The sequence below is a fragment of the Hetaerina americana genome, unplaced genomic scaffold (genome assembly GCF_022747635.1).
Source record: "Hetaerina americana unplaced genomic scaffold, ioHetAmer1.1.p SCAF_2, whole genome shotgun sequence".
In the NCBI taxonomy this organism is placed as follows: Eukaryota; Metazoa; Arthropoda; class Insecta; order Odonata; family Calopterygidae; genus Hetaerina; species Hetaerina americana.
Window position 1 is genome coordinate 95330655 of NW_027286763.1, and position 16079 is coordinate 95346733.

The following is a 16079-nucleotide window of genomic DNA, read 5'->3' on the forward strand; positions in this document are numbered from 1 at the left end:
GCAATGCTTTAGGAGATTTACTTAGTTATTTCGTGCAAAATTGTGTATGTTGGCATGACTGAAAAATCCATAGTATCCCTGCCGCTAAGTAGTCGTGAGCTAGCTCTCCGTGGGACAAGTTCAGTGAAGTACCTTCGGAACCTTTCGTTAAGCCTAGGCTAACGCCGACGCCGGGTTTCTCCCCGCCATTCCTTTCCCATCCTTCCTAAATAGCAAAAATGACCTTAGCTGTCAGTCGCCTCCCCTAAAGCTACTACTTCTTTGGTCCCGATGACTTGATTCGAGCTGGCAAATAATTCGACATGAATGCACTTTTCGCATTATTAATTTTTGGATGTGCAGACCATCATTTTACATAATTTCAAAAGTTCTCGAAAATTTTTCAAGAAAGTTTTTTACTTTCACTAACCAACATTTAAAATTTAGATACAATATGAACCGGCATGTCTTCACCATGGAGACGCCCAAGTTAATCCAACTGCGGTCAGAGCATCCTCCCAAACACTTAGGGCGGATTGTGAATAGCTGAGCTGTGTATTCCAATTCTCAGTGCTTGGAGCCTCTAGCCGCTTTGATAAAAATTTATTAGCACCCCATCTCAACATCCCCTCAGATTCCGCTCACGATAACCCCCAAGCAAAGTGCTTTTTTTGTTTTCGTTCTTAACTAATATTTCAAACAAAAAATAAAATGGCTACAAAACATATTAGTTGTAAAACGCAATGAGTAATTTTGGTATTCGAATGTTTAAAATACCAAAGAATGGAAATATAAAAGATCGAGAGAAACTAGGGATTTCTTTGCCATTGCTTGCAAGCTTTTAAAGTAAGATCGAATTAAATTACTTATGCTATGTATTCTTTCATTCTAGTTGGAGTTCTCTTTCATGCTAGCACCTCTTATTGTTGATTCATACCTCTTTATATCACTTTTTTATCCATTACTTTATCATGTTATTTCACAATTATTTTGTTTGCCAGCCTAAAAAAAGTCCTAAAAGATCCCTGCTTAGCTGGACTTAAGATCCCTAGATTTCAAACCACCACGGTAATCAGTCAGTCAGCCCAGGTAATCAGACATGCTGCACATATTTTCATGTGACTGTTGAGCCACATAAAAATATGTGCAACATGTTTTAGTGTTTGATGACCTGGTGAAATTTCCACCCAGACTCCTGGACCAATCACTAATTTGTACATGAACTATGCTGATATGTAGCCCCTGAAATGCTATACATAACAAGTATCTCAAAGAGTGTGAAGAAATTACCAACGATAAAACTTCACCTGTAAATGTTGAGTCGCTCTGACCATATTGACAATGTACTCCTACATAGCTCAAAAACTTACTCCAATTTACCATACATTATCCTTCATCTACCTTCTTCCTTCTATGGCAAACTTCAACAACCCACCTTTAAATCACCCACCATGTTAATACAATCCGCCCATGTTCTCTGCTTTTTTGGATTTCCCCCTTATCTTTCTTCAAATCTTTTTGTGCTTGTCAACAAGCTTCTTCTTGTAAATGCATGTTTACTTAACTCAATAATTCCCATACAGTCTACCATATGCCAATCAGCCTCTTAAAAAAATTCCCATTTTGTGTTCTGAACCTGTGGTTCCCTCTCAACTGTTTTATTTGAGCTATCTTAATGCAAGCATCGTGGATCTCATTCTTTTCAGGAACCATTTTGCAATTTGTTTTTCTTGTTTAATCTTGCCTCTCATTGTTCCTGAAAAGCACTTCACAGTTGTACAAAAATGTATTATTATTCTACAATCATTTAACTATCTGACACACTAATGGTTGATAATCTGCAAACCTAAAAATCATCCCAAAGTGCAATTCATTCTCTATTCAAATCCTTCTTTTACTTCTCTTAATTTCCTCACTTTTCTTGTGGGTTAATTTTTTGCGAATCATTTGAATAAGTAATCCATGGCTCTTTTGATAATAGTTTGAGGAAAAGAAAAAAACACTTTCTTGAATGAATGAAATTTTTTACTGCGAGTGGTGCAAATTTTTACACAAGTTTACACTTATAATTAAATGCAAAATAGTTTTAGAATCCACATAGTGCAGCAAATTTAATATCGGTGTATTAAGAACATTCTCTTTCATGAAAACATTTTAGACAAGGGATTGGCAGTCAACAGCCAAAATATGCAAGTAAAAAAGGTTAATACAGTTTTGTAGCATTTATAGCAAATCAATTACAACTAGAATGAGTTCAAAACTACAAGAATCCAACTTTCATAAGTGGATGAGCTTGAAAAATTGTTGAAGGATATGCACCTCAGGGTGATGGAAGCATAAAGAGTTCAGTCATTTCTCTGCCCACACAAAATTAAGAAAATGAATTAGTTATAAAAACTATCTCAAAATACTGAGGTGAGAAGACAAAATAATTTGCCAACTTCAGTTTTAATAGATTCATCGGCATTATATGCGTCATACTTGACGACAAACAGATAAAAACACACACACACACACACATGCTGCTCATTAATGGATAAAACATTCATTAGATGTCACACGTTACCATCAATAGCAATCCTCACTCTGAAGTTTTCACACAAGAGTTATTCAGCATAAATAAATATGTGACAAAGCAGGCTTTTAAAAATGCCATTGTCAAACAAACACGTCTTAATAAACACATTTACGTAAGTTTGTTTCCAACAAGGAAGAGGAAGTCTATACACTCCTTGTGCTACAAACTCATTTAACCTTCTTCCAGTGTCCACCCCACCAAACTCTCAACCATTCCATTTTGTACTAGGTTCACAAGTCATAGACTCAAGATGCTATTCAGACTTGACAAACAGTGACGGAAGAAGTGATGAGTTTTAGGGGTACTCATAAGCACTTTCTAGGAAGAAGTTATCACCAAATCACTTCATGTCCTCGGAAATTTATTCCTGAGAAAAACAAAACAATGTCCATGCTGTTATACCTGAGAATCTGGCTATCAACCATTTATATAGTGCCCAATAAAAAACTAAAACCAATAAAAAATCAAATCGGAGCTGGGTCCATCTGAAAATGGTATGGTGCAATGCTCAGCGGCATACCCTCCTACCACGTTACTCCTCACTTGTACACAATACTTAATTTGCAGTGCTTCCTGAGGAGATGTCCGAGGCTCCTCCAGTGCTAATGGCATTCATTATTCATTGCATGGGGCCACTCACAACAAGAGATTCTATATTTCTGGGAAATCATCCCTCCTGTTCATCAGGGTATGCATCACTTGACCTCAGTACAGGCCGAAGACCTCCCCTGCATCATGTGGCAGACTCTCTCTCTTTTGCCAAGTCCCAGTCCACCATGCTCTTTTGTCCTTCGACACCTGGCTCAGATTCATCTTCTTCTTGTACCTTTTCTGGTGCTGCTGTGACTATTGTTGTGGGCACAACTCCTATTGAAGGAGACATTTGATCTTGTTCGTACATCTCAGTGAATATCTGGATAAGATTGTTAATTCCAGAAAGGTAGCCATCCTCGTGGTTGCCAACCACCCACCGTGATGAATGATCAATCTTTAGACCATTAGGAAGAACAAGCGTTTTGGCAAAGTCAATCAGCCAGACGTTAGCATTATTCTTATCATGCACGAAGAGGAGGGAGCTCCCAATAACCTGAAAGTAGAAATTTAAAATAATTAAAATGTCAATTAAAACCTACCTCTAAAAAACATTTTTAAAACTAATTTCTCTTCCAAAAAAAGATAATTTAAGTGCTGACAGTAAAGAGCAATATGTTTTCACTTGTCTGTTACTTGTGTTTTTCAGTATTCTGGTTTGCATCAGATGGTTTGTTCCATTGCAATTTACATTACCCTAGTACCCTTTAATTTAGGACTCCTGGCAACAGGGCCCTAACTATTCTCGACATAAATAAATGATCTGTGTTCTCCCATGCTAACAAGAACCTCCTGTTTGCAGAGAAATAAGCCAGGAGATTGTGAACTACTCTCTAGCAATTAAGACCATATATTGGAGTGGTGTAAGGAATGCAAGTAGAATTGAGGGTTTTAATTATGAAGCTCAAAAATGCCCTAAACTAAGGAATTGGAGGGGAAAAGAACTATATTTGTGATATAATAATTGTCGAAGTGATTAATAGTTGTCAAAAGCATGTGTACGAAGCAAGTTTGAAGAGAGTGAGCAGGAGTCTTTCAGAACTTGACACTGATCTGATCAATTATTATGATTCCAAATTGTGCTTGTGAAATCAAGCAATGAGATGAATAAAATAAGACAAATAAGGCACTATTGCTGAAAGATTCAATAACTCATTTTTTCCTCACATGGTATAATCACAGTAAAATCAGAATTAATCACTCGCACTTTCTAAATTCAACAAACAAAATTTAGGACTTACTCATAGAAGCACCAAAGTGCATTATGTAGATACAGCATGTATATAGGTGTGCACATGATCATGCAAGTGAAATGTTCATATTTGTGTGTAAGTGATATCTGGATGGCCTGGATTAATATATATATATGAAAAGGTGGCATCCTAACATTGACGCATGAGGCAGCCATCTTATTGCGAGGATGTAATTATTGTAATGAGAAGTGGAGAGAAGGAAGTCTTAAGTCCTGCGTTGATTTTATTTTTGAACATTTTTTCCATGAATTTAACACATCTAAGCATTATTTTGAGGGCCCTTGAAGCTTTGCAACTCTGGACTTCATTCTCTCATGCAGTCCCCCTGATTAAAGTATTTTCAACAAAGACTGCATTTAGTTATCTGCTTTCCAGATTTTTTCAGAAGGACTGCAGGGTTCCACCAAATCCTGTATCAAGTGTTTCCATGCTTTCACTGGGAAGACAGTAAGTTCAACAGCCTTTGAGTTGTGCTTAACTCTATCTCCTGATGAAGCAGTTGATATTCCATATGCTGCCCTTAAAAGTCTCTGAGGCCCTCAAGCCCCTGTGAGAGCTGGCAGAGTAATGTGCAAATGCACACAAAAAATTCTCATTCTTTTCATACCTGACACACATCCAATCAATGTGGGGGGAGGGGCATGGTGGTCACTCTCTTATTCATATTGCTATGCTGTAAGATCAATCTTCATGATGATGAAGCATGATCAACCTGGCTGTAATAGTTCTAATCTAATATTCATAGGCAACTCTGACTCTCCCTTGAAGCTTATTACTGAAGTGCCCTTGGCACTGCTCAATGGAAAACCAACAACAAAATTTCTAGGTATAAAATACCAAAAAAAATGCTTCTGCCTCAAATTGAACTTATCAGACTGTGTTCAAACAACTAGGCCTCACCATGCTGTCAGCTCTGTCAAGTTTCAATTTCCAAATGGCTTTGCATTCCATTAACTCAGTGAGTGGTTAATATCTTCATATTTCCTTGTACCTGTTCCCAGAATGTAATACCACTGACTTTAACTTTGGCATCTGAAACATCTGTCAGGAGTTCTCCATGAAAGCACCCGAGGACTTTCAATCAATAACTAGATAATCAAGCTGCACTGAGCTCACACAGTGTTAAAATCTTGAAGAAGCTTTAAGCAAAAATGTGCTTGCTGTGATATTTTTTTTGACACATTCAAGAAAAGAGATTCTTTTACAATGTCCCTAAATATATCACCACAACAACCAACACCATACCCCCTCATCATGTCTCAACTCTTTGCATGGCAACTAATTGTTCAATTCTAATACTACATGAAGAATTATTAAATAAATATAGCAAGATGGGATTTATTTTCAAATATTAAGTTTACTAGTAGTTTAGGGAAAATACTTTTGACCATTATAAAGACTATGTTGCCCTACCAACATGGGACTACGAAATTCATACAGAGATGATTTTCATTAATGCAGAGAAAATAATGAACATTTAAAATGATTTTTGAATTTTAAGAACTTACATATTTAATTTTTTTAGGATTATCATACAAAGCAAAAACTCAAAGGAGTGAGTAAAGTGAGTTAACTTACCTCATGAGATGAGAAAAATTCAGACACTTCAAGCGTGGCCCTGATTGCTTTCAAGCGCTGAATATATTTTGGCTAAAAGAAAGAAATAAACTTATAAAGAAATTGATTTGATAGAGAAATATGTACACACTTAAGTAATAAAACTTATCAATGGTTGCAACTGGCATTTGCCTTATTTAAACTGAAGTAGGCACCAATGAATTCAATGAAAATGTTCCACGATAATGACTGAATGAAGTTATTACAAAGGAAAAATAGAAATGTGGATATTAATGACAAATTTAATTGCTCAGTCATCACAATTGAATAACATTATTACAACTTATAGAAGGATTCATTTTTTCAACATAATAAAATGATTTCCTTAGTTTGTATACGAGTATTTAATAGTTTTTTAATAGATTTAAGGCATTTACGTAAGTTGATGGGTAGAAGCATCAAAAGGCTTATTTCATCGGGTGAAATGGTACTTACAATGGCATGAGGGAATCCTGAGGCAAAGTCTCTGAATGCTGCCATGACTTGTTCTTTTGTTTTAGTTGTCTTGAAGTCTTTACTTGATTTTCCATCTGCTTTTCTAATGCCCTCTATCCGGAAGCCTAACGTGGCGGTTGATGAAATAGTTTCCCTCCACACCATGTACCTAAAAATGAAGACATTTTTTGTTAACACAATAAGGATACTACACCCAGCATTTTAATCCTATCACAGAAAAGGAAATGCCATAGAATAATTTTTAAGGGAGTCAAACAAGAATTAAGGATTAATGAATTACAAAAATAGCACTGCAAAGTGATCTCACCTTGGCTTAGTCACTCCTTTCAGCCGGTGCTCTTCCTCTGTTGGTGCATTTGTGTCAATCTGTATCATTTTTTCATACATGTCCTATAAACAAAATTATATTTCCTTCATTAAAAACATTATGAAAATTTAATTTTTAACACCGTTTTTAACTGCATAATAAGCAATATTAACATACCATTAACACTTTTCGTTCATGGTGATTAAGTAAGCTAAGGCATGTAATCTAATGCTCGGCAAAACTGAATAATACTATCAACCATAAGCAAATTTTTGATTGATGAATTGGTAAAATGGCAATAAAATATTTAAGTGGAGGCAAATAAAGAGACATAGAAGGAAAGGCTAAAAATGAGAACATACCTTACGAAGTTTTGGCTTTTCCTTTGCTTTCGCCAGCTCCTCCTCAAGATAAGTTCTTACTCCAATCTTACAATCCATGACACAGGGTGAGGTGAAATCTCCAAGGAGATCTTGCAGTTGTAAATACTCTGTGATACAGTTAAGGATCATACAATCCAATCATTTAATCTTTGAATTTAAAATTGTGAAAAGAATGATTTCTCTTGGTTTAATTGAAAAATAATATTAATTTCACCAGTATCTTCTGTAATTTATTGCAGTGAGATGAACTAAAAAACTTATTATGGCAATTACTTATGTCAATGTCACATTTGTCACAGGATTTTAAAATGCATCTAGCAATATGGTAGTAGTTTGCTTTGAAAAAGGATACCATCTCCATCTTCACATGTCACGTGGCCCTTGTACTCGGGAACATAAGGCCTCAAAACATCCTTCATTAGTACTTGAAAGCAAAGCTCCTCCTTGGGGCACAGCTTTTTGAGTATTGTTCCTTGTTCTGGTCCTGCTTTGAAGTTTCCTGAAACAAAAAGAATTCAATGATGAGTAAAGAAAACAAGTTAATTTTTAAAAAAAATTTAAAATAAGATAAATCTCAATAAAATGATGGAAAGAATAGAGACACAACTATTTTGTAACTGATAAAATTCATGAATCACCGTGGGAAAGTGCTCCAGAATATATTTTACAAAGTACGAGGGTCATCCGGAAAGTAGTACCCGTTCGTGAAATAAAGACACAAAAGTAAATATTAACAAACATAAAAAATTTTATTTGAAAGAGGATACTTTAAACTACTTCTCAACATAATCTCCAAGCAAATTAAGGCATTTGTCATAACGTGTGACAAGTTTCTGTATTCCTGCTGCATAGTCCTTCGCCGCCAGCTCATTGAGATACGCGAGGGACCCATCTTGCACAAATTTTTGCATAATGCAGATGGTGTTTAACAATTTCATGAACAATTGTTCGAGAAACATTGGGAAAATGCTCACAGATGTCATCAATTGTGACGCGCCGATCGTTCCTCACGAATTCGTCAACTGAGCTCACCAGTTGGTCTGTAATGACAGACGGTCTCCCCGAACGCTCATCGTCGTGTGTGTTCCCCCTCCCCATGTTGAAGTTGCGACACCACCGCCGAACAGACGACTCGTCCATTACATTGTCTCCATACACCACCTTTAATTGGCGATGAATATCACATGGGCGAACGTTTCTTGCATTGAGGAATTTAATCACTGCCCTCACTTCACAACTGGCGGCGTTCTCAATTTTTTTAAACATTGTAAACAATCACAGAAACAACACAGGCAATGCTAGCGTCACGCAACTTGGCTCAGAGAAGGCAGACAAGCCACTGAAGCTATCTGACCTCGTCCAGCGGCTACTCGCGTCGTCAGCACTTCATGCGGCACGAACGGGTACTACTTTCCGGATGACCCTCGTATATATTGGCTTTTAGAGCCAATCCCCCGAAGATAAAAGCTTTCAAACTATAGTAAATACATACAAAATCGACAATACTACAAGCATGGTTAGAGAAAATATCAAATTATTCATTTACTTATTTTTAACGTAACACGCACTGCCTTCGTGACGGGCAATAGCTGTCAATAAGAATTGCGCGGGCTTTCTCCCGTCAGCGGACCTATTTTTCAAGTTCCGGAAGGTGAGGAATAAAAGGGTAGGGGTACGGAAAACAAGACATGGGGTCGTGTTCAGACGACAGTGCGGGGTATTCTTTTTTTAAGCACTCTTTTTGACCTCTCGGGAGTAAGTTCCTGCCACTCTCCCGCCAACGGCCGCCTTCCCACTCCACTCCCCAATAGTATGTGTGTACTACCGCCAACAGCCAACTCTCCTCCCTCAGTCGACCCAGACTCATCACATTCCCACCACGTGCTGATGACGCGAATCCGAATCACGAGGCCCAGGCGTGGTCGGCGCTACAATGGGCCCATGAGGAATAATAGGGGCCAATTCAGGCCTGCAGCCACATTTATCAATTGTTGAGCGGCAAATAAAAAGGTTCTCCGTTGATCCAAGCAAGTCAATAAAGTGGCACAAGAAAATTCACCGGCCGCGTGAGTCAGAGCGAAGAAGCTAACGGCTAGTAATTCTCTTGCCCAGACAATCGGCTTAGCTCCTACGAAATGACTTCTAAAAAAGATTGTAGACAAACATTTTAATATCCGATTGCTTTCCTGATTTTATTCAGGTGCCTATTCTAAATTTCTTCGCTAATTTGTAACCCATTGTCAATCATACGTCAAGGGTCCTGTAAATGTCTTCAACCTACATTTCCGTGAGATAGTTACATTTTAATGTAGACCTCAAGTGTTTTAATTAGAAGCTGTCTCCTTCTCTCTCTCACTCCCTCACACGCTTTCGCCTTTACTTTCAGTGGTGCCGTCTCTTTAATCCAAATTACTTATGTCGTATATTATCTAAGACGATGCAAAAACAGAACTGAATCAATGCTTTTGTACTCAAATGAAATACATTCAGGGATACATTTTTAACTACTTTTGTCCGTGTATTGCGAACGACATTTTCTCGGATTGGTAACTCTTGAAAGAGGTTGAGAGGAGCTTGATTAAGGTGGGAGTGATAAAGAGTTCCTTCGGGTAGCAAAGGTGGAGCACGTCCGAATGAAAATGAAGGTCCTCAGAGCTGAGGTCGAACAGAATTGTGCCCTGGGTTTATTCGTCGCCCGTCGATCAACCGCGGCGGCGTGTTTTCGCGAGCCCTGCGCGCGGAGCGAAACGTGCTTCTTCGTAGTTCAAAGCTCAACAGCCTGTCTAAATTAGGCACCGACCATTGCCCGCTCTCTCTCCTCATTCAGCGTCTCCTCTCCGCGTTTCTCACTCTTCATCGCCTGCCACCAGGGAACGGATTAGTCTCAACGCAGAAACTATTCTTACCGTGGACCAACAAGAAGGGGGGGGGATGCGCGCTGGACGAAAATGGCATCCCTAAGGAGTTGGGTATGATTAACGAGGAAGCTGTGTTTGTCTTCCTGCCGGTGCTCATGTTTCTTATGGCCAATTATTGCGTGACCAAATTTAATGCAAAGACTAGGTAAATAAACACTTGCGCGCTCTGAAAAAAATAGTCCATATGAAACTCATTCTTAGACTGATTGAGCTATTTGACCTCATGAGATCACTCGGCCACCACAACAGGTACACAATCCAAATTCAACGTCCTCTCGCCTCGTTTCCAAAATAAAAGGTGGGGCAGGTCTGCGGACACCAAGTTGCCCAAGGCAATACCTCCAAAAGGAAGAGCAAAAGAAGAGGCACATTTAGCACGAGCTCTCCGAACGAACTCGCGTCAGTACGAATGCAAAGTGTACGTCCATATTTCACGGGAGTAGTTAAGTCTTGCTTGTCCGTGGTGTTCAGAGAATGGTGTGGAGGGGGCGATAGAGGGATCGCTCCTTTCTCCCAGACACCCTCCCATTCATGGAAGTGGGTTTCATTCAAGGGAGGACTTATTGATACCGTGAACGACGCTTAAAAAAGTTCGCCGAAGGAAGCCGATCACGCTGAAGGACCACTCGCGCACGCTCGGAGCCAGTTCACTCCCTCAACCGTCTCCGATAACCTTCACTACAAGTCATATTTTAATGGCAACAGTGAACGCACTTTTAACAGTCCACGATAAGACATCCGAAAAGAAGCAGTAGTCGCAATTTTTTTTTCTCATACCGTCCTTCCCGGAGGGGCAAGGCTACGTCCTCACAGCCACCTCGAATGTGGAGGCTATTTCATTACGAATGATACGAGTGACATATTTCGAAATTTCGCCTGGACGGTTATTCAACCTTGTGAGTCCAATTGTAAAATTCACGCTTTGCAAACGGTCTCGATGCTATTGGAAAACATTGCTCTGCCATATACACCACCCTATTTACAAACCCCACGAGATTCATCTACAGCAAGCAACCTCGCAACATATCAGGGCAAAATTCCACTTAGGCGGAGACAACTTATTTTGGAAAGCGAAAAATCCACTAAAATACATATTGTGCGCTGCAATACAATTCAGTTCAATTCCGTTACGCCTACAGATTCTCTTCCACACAATTCAATGCTAGTGACGAAAATTGTATGTTAACCTAAAGCACGCTGAAATTACGTCGCCTTTATTAAGCATGAAAAAAAACAAATTTATTCGAAAATTCTGACCATACGAAATAAAACGATTGCATTGTTCACACTGATGACTCAACACCGCTTACGTAATTTGTCAACTGTAGACTACCGTTCAAATGCAGCTTTTTGATGCAGTTTTACAGTCTTGACGTACCAAAGCTAAGCTCCGCCTCGAATTACACTAACAAACCACGCTAAAATGAAACTTTCATTAACTCCACATTTATATTTCTTCATTCCATTCTATCTTTTTCTACGACCTCGCTTTTACAATGGCTCCACCAGCACAACGCAGCACTAAAGCAGCCCAGTATTTTTTCCTCATCGAAATTTGTATCACACAACCTAGATTTCGTTGTTTAAAATATCGGGTAGATATTTACACCTGATAATAATGTAGTTTGCAGGAACCGAAGTCTAGCCTAATAACTCTTATGCGTAAAAACTAAGTTCATGGTTGCGATTTAGCGAGGCTTCAAAATTAGACCAGTACCTATTAGTCTGCGAAGTCGCACGGGGGATTTACGAGATCCTGTGCAAACGAACGATGAAAGAGGAAAACAGGTGCACGACACTTTTTCACGGACTCCTCCGGCTGGGGTGGACATGACGAAACAATTCGTCAGAAGTCAGGTAGCCAATGCGATAATGCGATCTAATGAGAGAGATGCGAGAATGATGTTATCGAAAGCTGTCACTAACCGAGCGCTTATTGAAACGCTCACGAAAAGCAAACAGAAGCACTGTTGAGAAAATCCCCGGGAGCTTTCAAACTGCTCCATGTTCAGATCCTAAATCCTTGCTAAAAATACTAAGCATCCATGGCTAGGCAACCTAGAAATGCTGCGCATGATCCGCGGCGACAAGCGCTGACAGTTGTTAGCTGCTATTTTATCAGATGAAAGGGAACCGTCTAAAACAACTTATGAATATTAGTTGGCACAGCTTGTTACTTACAATGTTATTAAATAGAAGGGCATCGTTTACACAACCGATGAACAAAGATTTAAAAAAATGCATGGGTTTAAATTGCAATGCCTATTGTATATGTAACGTTTCAACACAAGGAAATGGAATCTTTTATTATTTAATAAAAGCAACAGATTTTCAGGCAAAATTTCACCTAAAGAGTTAAATTAAAGAAATAAAAACTGCCGTTACTTCTATACCGAAGGCTGTGGTAGCAAGCAAAATTAGAAAACAGCGAAAGTACTCCTGAAAAACCACGGAGTTTTCTGACCGCCCAGTGACACTCACCTTGATGTCCGGCTAACTGGACCCAGGGATATCTCTGCTTTTTGTACGTCTGGAAGAATGGGGTCCACTGCACAATGTTTCGCAGCTTTCTCCACCCAGAGGGCTGCAAGTAAAAGAAAAAACCTCCATGAAGCAAACTCATTGATTAATTAAACATTTATATGCTTCTTTAATTTGAACAAAAAGGGCTGATGTTTACCAGAGAAATATGAAGATTAATTATAAATCCGTTCGGCGAGAAAGATACGTATTAAAACCTTCAAATCCTTTCCTCAGACTTCGGGGGCCTTTCCCCAAACACGTCGGGGATTTCAATGCTCGGGGCTGCACGTCGAGCCCTCCCATAACCTTCCTCATTCCCGTGGCACGACATTGTGGGGTGTGAACTATTGCACACACATCGGCGTACACTTCACTCACGCCTATTTTTCCTCCATCTCGTCAAGATCATTTATGCCACTTGAATATTCGTGGGGATTCAGGATAGAAGTAGCGAAATCGAGACCAGGATCGTCATATACACGTACTTAAGTCACAAATTACGAGGATAGGCTGCTGAAGCGATTAGCAAGAGCCACAGAGCAGAGCATTGATCGACGCCGTGAATAAACACACCGGATTTATTGTCGCCATCTGAACTTTAATCCGAACACTTTTTAATTTTGGAGGAATTAATTTTGAAAATAGCAACACCACAAAATAATATCTGGTATGAGGCATACGCTGAAGAAAACGATAGGAAAATATAAAAATCATATCACACTTATGTGGCTATATACTATTCTCTCTAATATACGATATGCTTGATCTCGGAAGGAATGATGAAGTACATCACGTGACTTACCACCACCGCAACAAAACATAATGAGCCGAGGCAAGACGAGAATCCCAATTGAAAGAGAACCATAAGGACTTTAATACACCAAACCACGATTGGTTGAATGATTCGCAAATTACCGCAGAAATATTTATTCCTTGAAATATTATTAATGTAACTGTTCTGATTTCAATTAGTCATTTGATGCGGGGGTGACATTCCACTTACAGTGAAGCCAATCCCTGCAATACTTCATGACGCGATAAAATATTCTGCAGCGAGCAAGAATCATTCATTGCGCAAGAATCTCATCAGAGGCAATCACGTCAAAAATTCAGACTACATTTCGAATTCCACCATAAAAATTGCAGCTACTAATTGGAAGGCCTCAAATTTGCCCATCGGTGACAGCCATTAATTTGAATCGACCCTACCACGTCAATAACTTTCAGGTTGTACACGCGGTTTTTTTGTTGAGCGCTTCGGCGTGCAAATATTACTATAAAGTATGAATTTCAGTCGAAGGCTCAACGGTTTTCCCTACCGTCACGCGTGTCAACACAACTAAACTTCTACGACAACAGGCCCCATTCATTCGCATCAACCTTCGGAGAAAGAGTGAGCAATTGTGATATGGAAAACTACGGGGCTATATTTTGTACACTAGTCCACAAACTAACTCTCTCGGTTGCCCAAGCGAATTTCATGCATTATATTATTTTATTGAACAGGTAATTTCCATTGCACCATGAGATTTATTAGCAATACACTCCAAAGGGACGAAAGGCAGACATTGAAGAGCAACAATTAAGAATTTGGCTAATTCCCAACCCTCGCCCTCTCACACGAATTTATCGAAGGACGGCAATCGGGCACTCATCTCACATCGATGACGAAAATGGTTTCTCATTGACGTGGGCATTCAAAGATAAACTTTCTGAAGTGCCTTCATGGAAATCTTTGATCTTCCCGTTATCGCAGTAATGTAATTTTATAACACCTCGCCTGAACGTATACTAACACCAAAATCGCTGCATTAACGACCGCATTACATGATTAGAATAAAAGCAGCTCGCACTAAAGGTAACCGCAGCCCATTGCAGAGCATTAGAATATTCGATGTAAGACTCAAACCTGCGAAAATGTTTTTGCAGCTGTAATAAAATTCGATTGAAATAGAATACTACTTTGGTTTCCTCATGGCATTTTCAGGAAACCTAAACCCACCGAGGTGTACTTTCTTCGTCAACATTACCGTTGTCGTTAGTACATGAAGCTTTGATGTTTATAGAATATGGGGGCCTAAAACATGGAAAATCATGCCGGAAATCTGAGACCGCTTAACTCGGCGAGAAATCGTAATTTTGGCGCGCAGCGTGAACTTTCCATTGAATCAGAACTATGTAAGTATGAAGTTTTAATATGAATATTCGTGATTTTTTATTCTCCGATCCTCCTACCAAATCCGATATCTACTTTTCACATCGACCGACGAAGTTCAGCGAAACTTGCTATGGAATCCCACTTTGCTTCAACCAGCTCAACCTTGACATAAAAGCCCGAGTCCAAACAGCATCACGCAGAGAAAGGCCCATACAACGAAAATATATTCAAACTAAATGAGAAACAATCCTGGTCTACAATTCAGGCGAGGTACTATAAATTGGGTCACTGTGCCAGTTTTATTTGTTTAAACATAATCGTGGGCGACAGTTTAACAATTATCAAAGACAAAGAGGATTTTCTCCGAATACAAACGAATGTGCGTTTGATAGCATATTTTCCTAACTTTGAGCACAATTTTTAATTACTATCAATTATATTCTATCGGTAGTAATAGATTTTTGGTAGCTCTGGGGACTAAGCAATGCGTCCAAACCTCGCTCATGTAATCATTTCTTAGCCCCAACTTGAACTCCATCGTCGTTCACACAACAACAACACCCGACTAGTGAAAGTTGATTTATCCACACTTTCATAACCTCTGCTACCTCTCAGTACAATTGCTTCACACCCTTTCATTCTTCTCCTAGCGTAGTCTCGGCCGACAAAAAACCGCTGTTTACACACTGACACACTTAAATGTGTGCGAGACTCCGGAGAACTATGTCATAACCGTGTAGACCAAAACGGGCTGAGAGTAAAAACGGACGACACCAAGAGGGGGGGGGCATTAGAACGCATATACATGAACTCGCTCTACCTTAATGACCCGATACTTTTCCAAACCACGGATACCATTGGGTCGCCACTAGAACTCGGCCCCGGCTTAGGTTAAGCTCGGACTTGACGTTACTGAGGAGAGACAAAGAGACCCCATTGGGAGTGGTGAAAATGAAATTCCGACGCGGGGGTGGCGGCAGCGGAGGAAGGCGGAAGGGCAGGAGGGGCCGTGGGCGCTAGTCCATACGTTGCCAGCCAGCCAAGTCGGACCAATTGACGTCAGAGGAGCGCTCGCTTGGGTACGGCACTAAGTCGAGAAAGCAGAGATATGTAGGCCGTTGACAAAGGAAGCTATGCAGAGGGAGTGAGGCGAGGGAAAGAGGGGGAGGGAAGGAGGGACTGCAGTTAGAATGAGAGCAAGCATGCCGACTGATAAATGCCTGCATTCCAAGAATTCTGAGGTGACCGAAATTTAATTATGATTTGGAAATATCGATATTCCCTAAACCAATATGACGCTATTTCGGCGGGGTTTC

At 39.7% G+C, this 16079-nt stretch overlaps 1 protein-coding gene across 1 annotated transcript in view; it reads right to left on the bottom strand.

Annotated features, from left to right (window-relative positions):
* Nucleotides 1–2004: 2004 nt before the first annotated feature.
* The window catches only part of IP3K2 (Inositol 1,4,5-triphosphate kinase 2), a 536560-nt gene continuing 522485 nt past the window's right edge, over nucleotides 2005–16079 (bottom strand). The window contains exons 2-8 of the mRNA XM_071585607.1: nucleotides 12564–12666; nucleotides 7517–7663; nucleotides 7144–7271; nucleotides 6782–6864; nucleotides 6454–6622; nucleotides 5980–6051; nucleotides 2005–3644 (exon numbers count right to left, since the gene is read on the bottom strand). Of these exons, the coding sequence (XP_071441708.1) occupies nucleotides 3291–3644; nucleotides 5980–6051; nucleotides 6454–6622; nucleotides 6782–6864; nucleotides 7144–7271; nucleotides 7517–7663; nucleotides 12564–12666 (1056 nt within the window). The 3' untranslated portion in view covers nucleotides 2005–3290. The remainder of the gene's footprint in view (nucleotides 3645–5979; nucleotides 6052–6453; nucleotides 6623–6781; nucleotides 6865–7143; nucleotides 7272–7516; nucleotides 7664–12563; nucleotides 12667–16079) is intronic.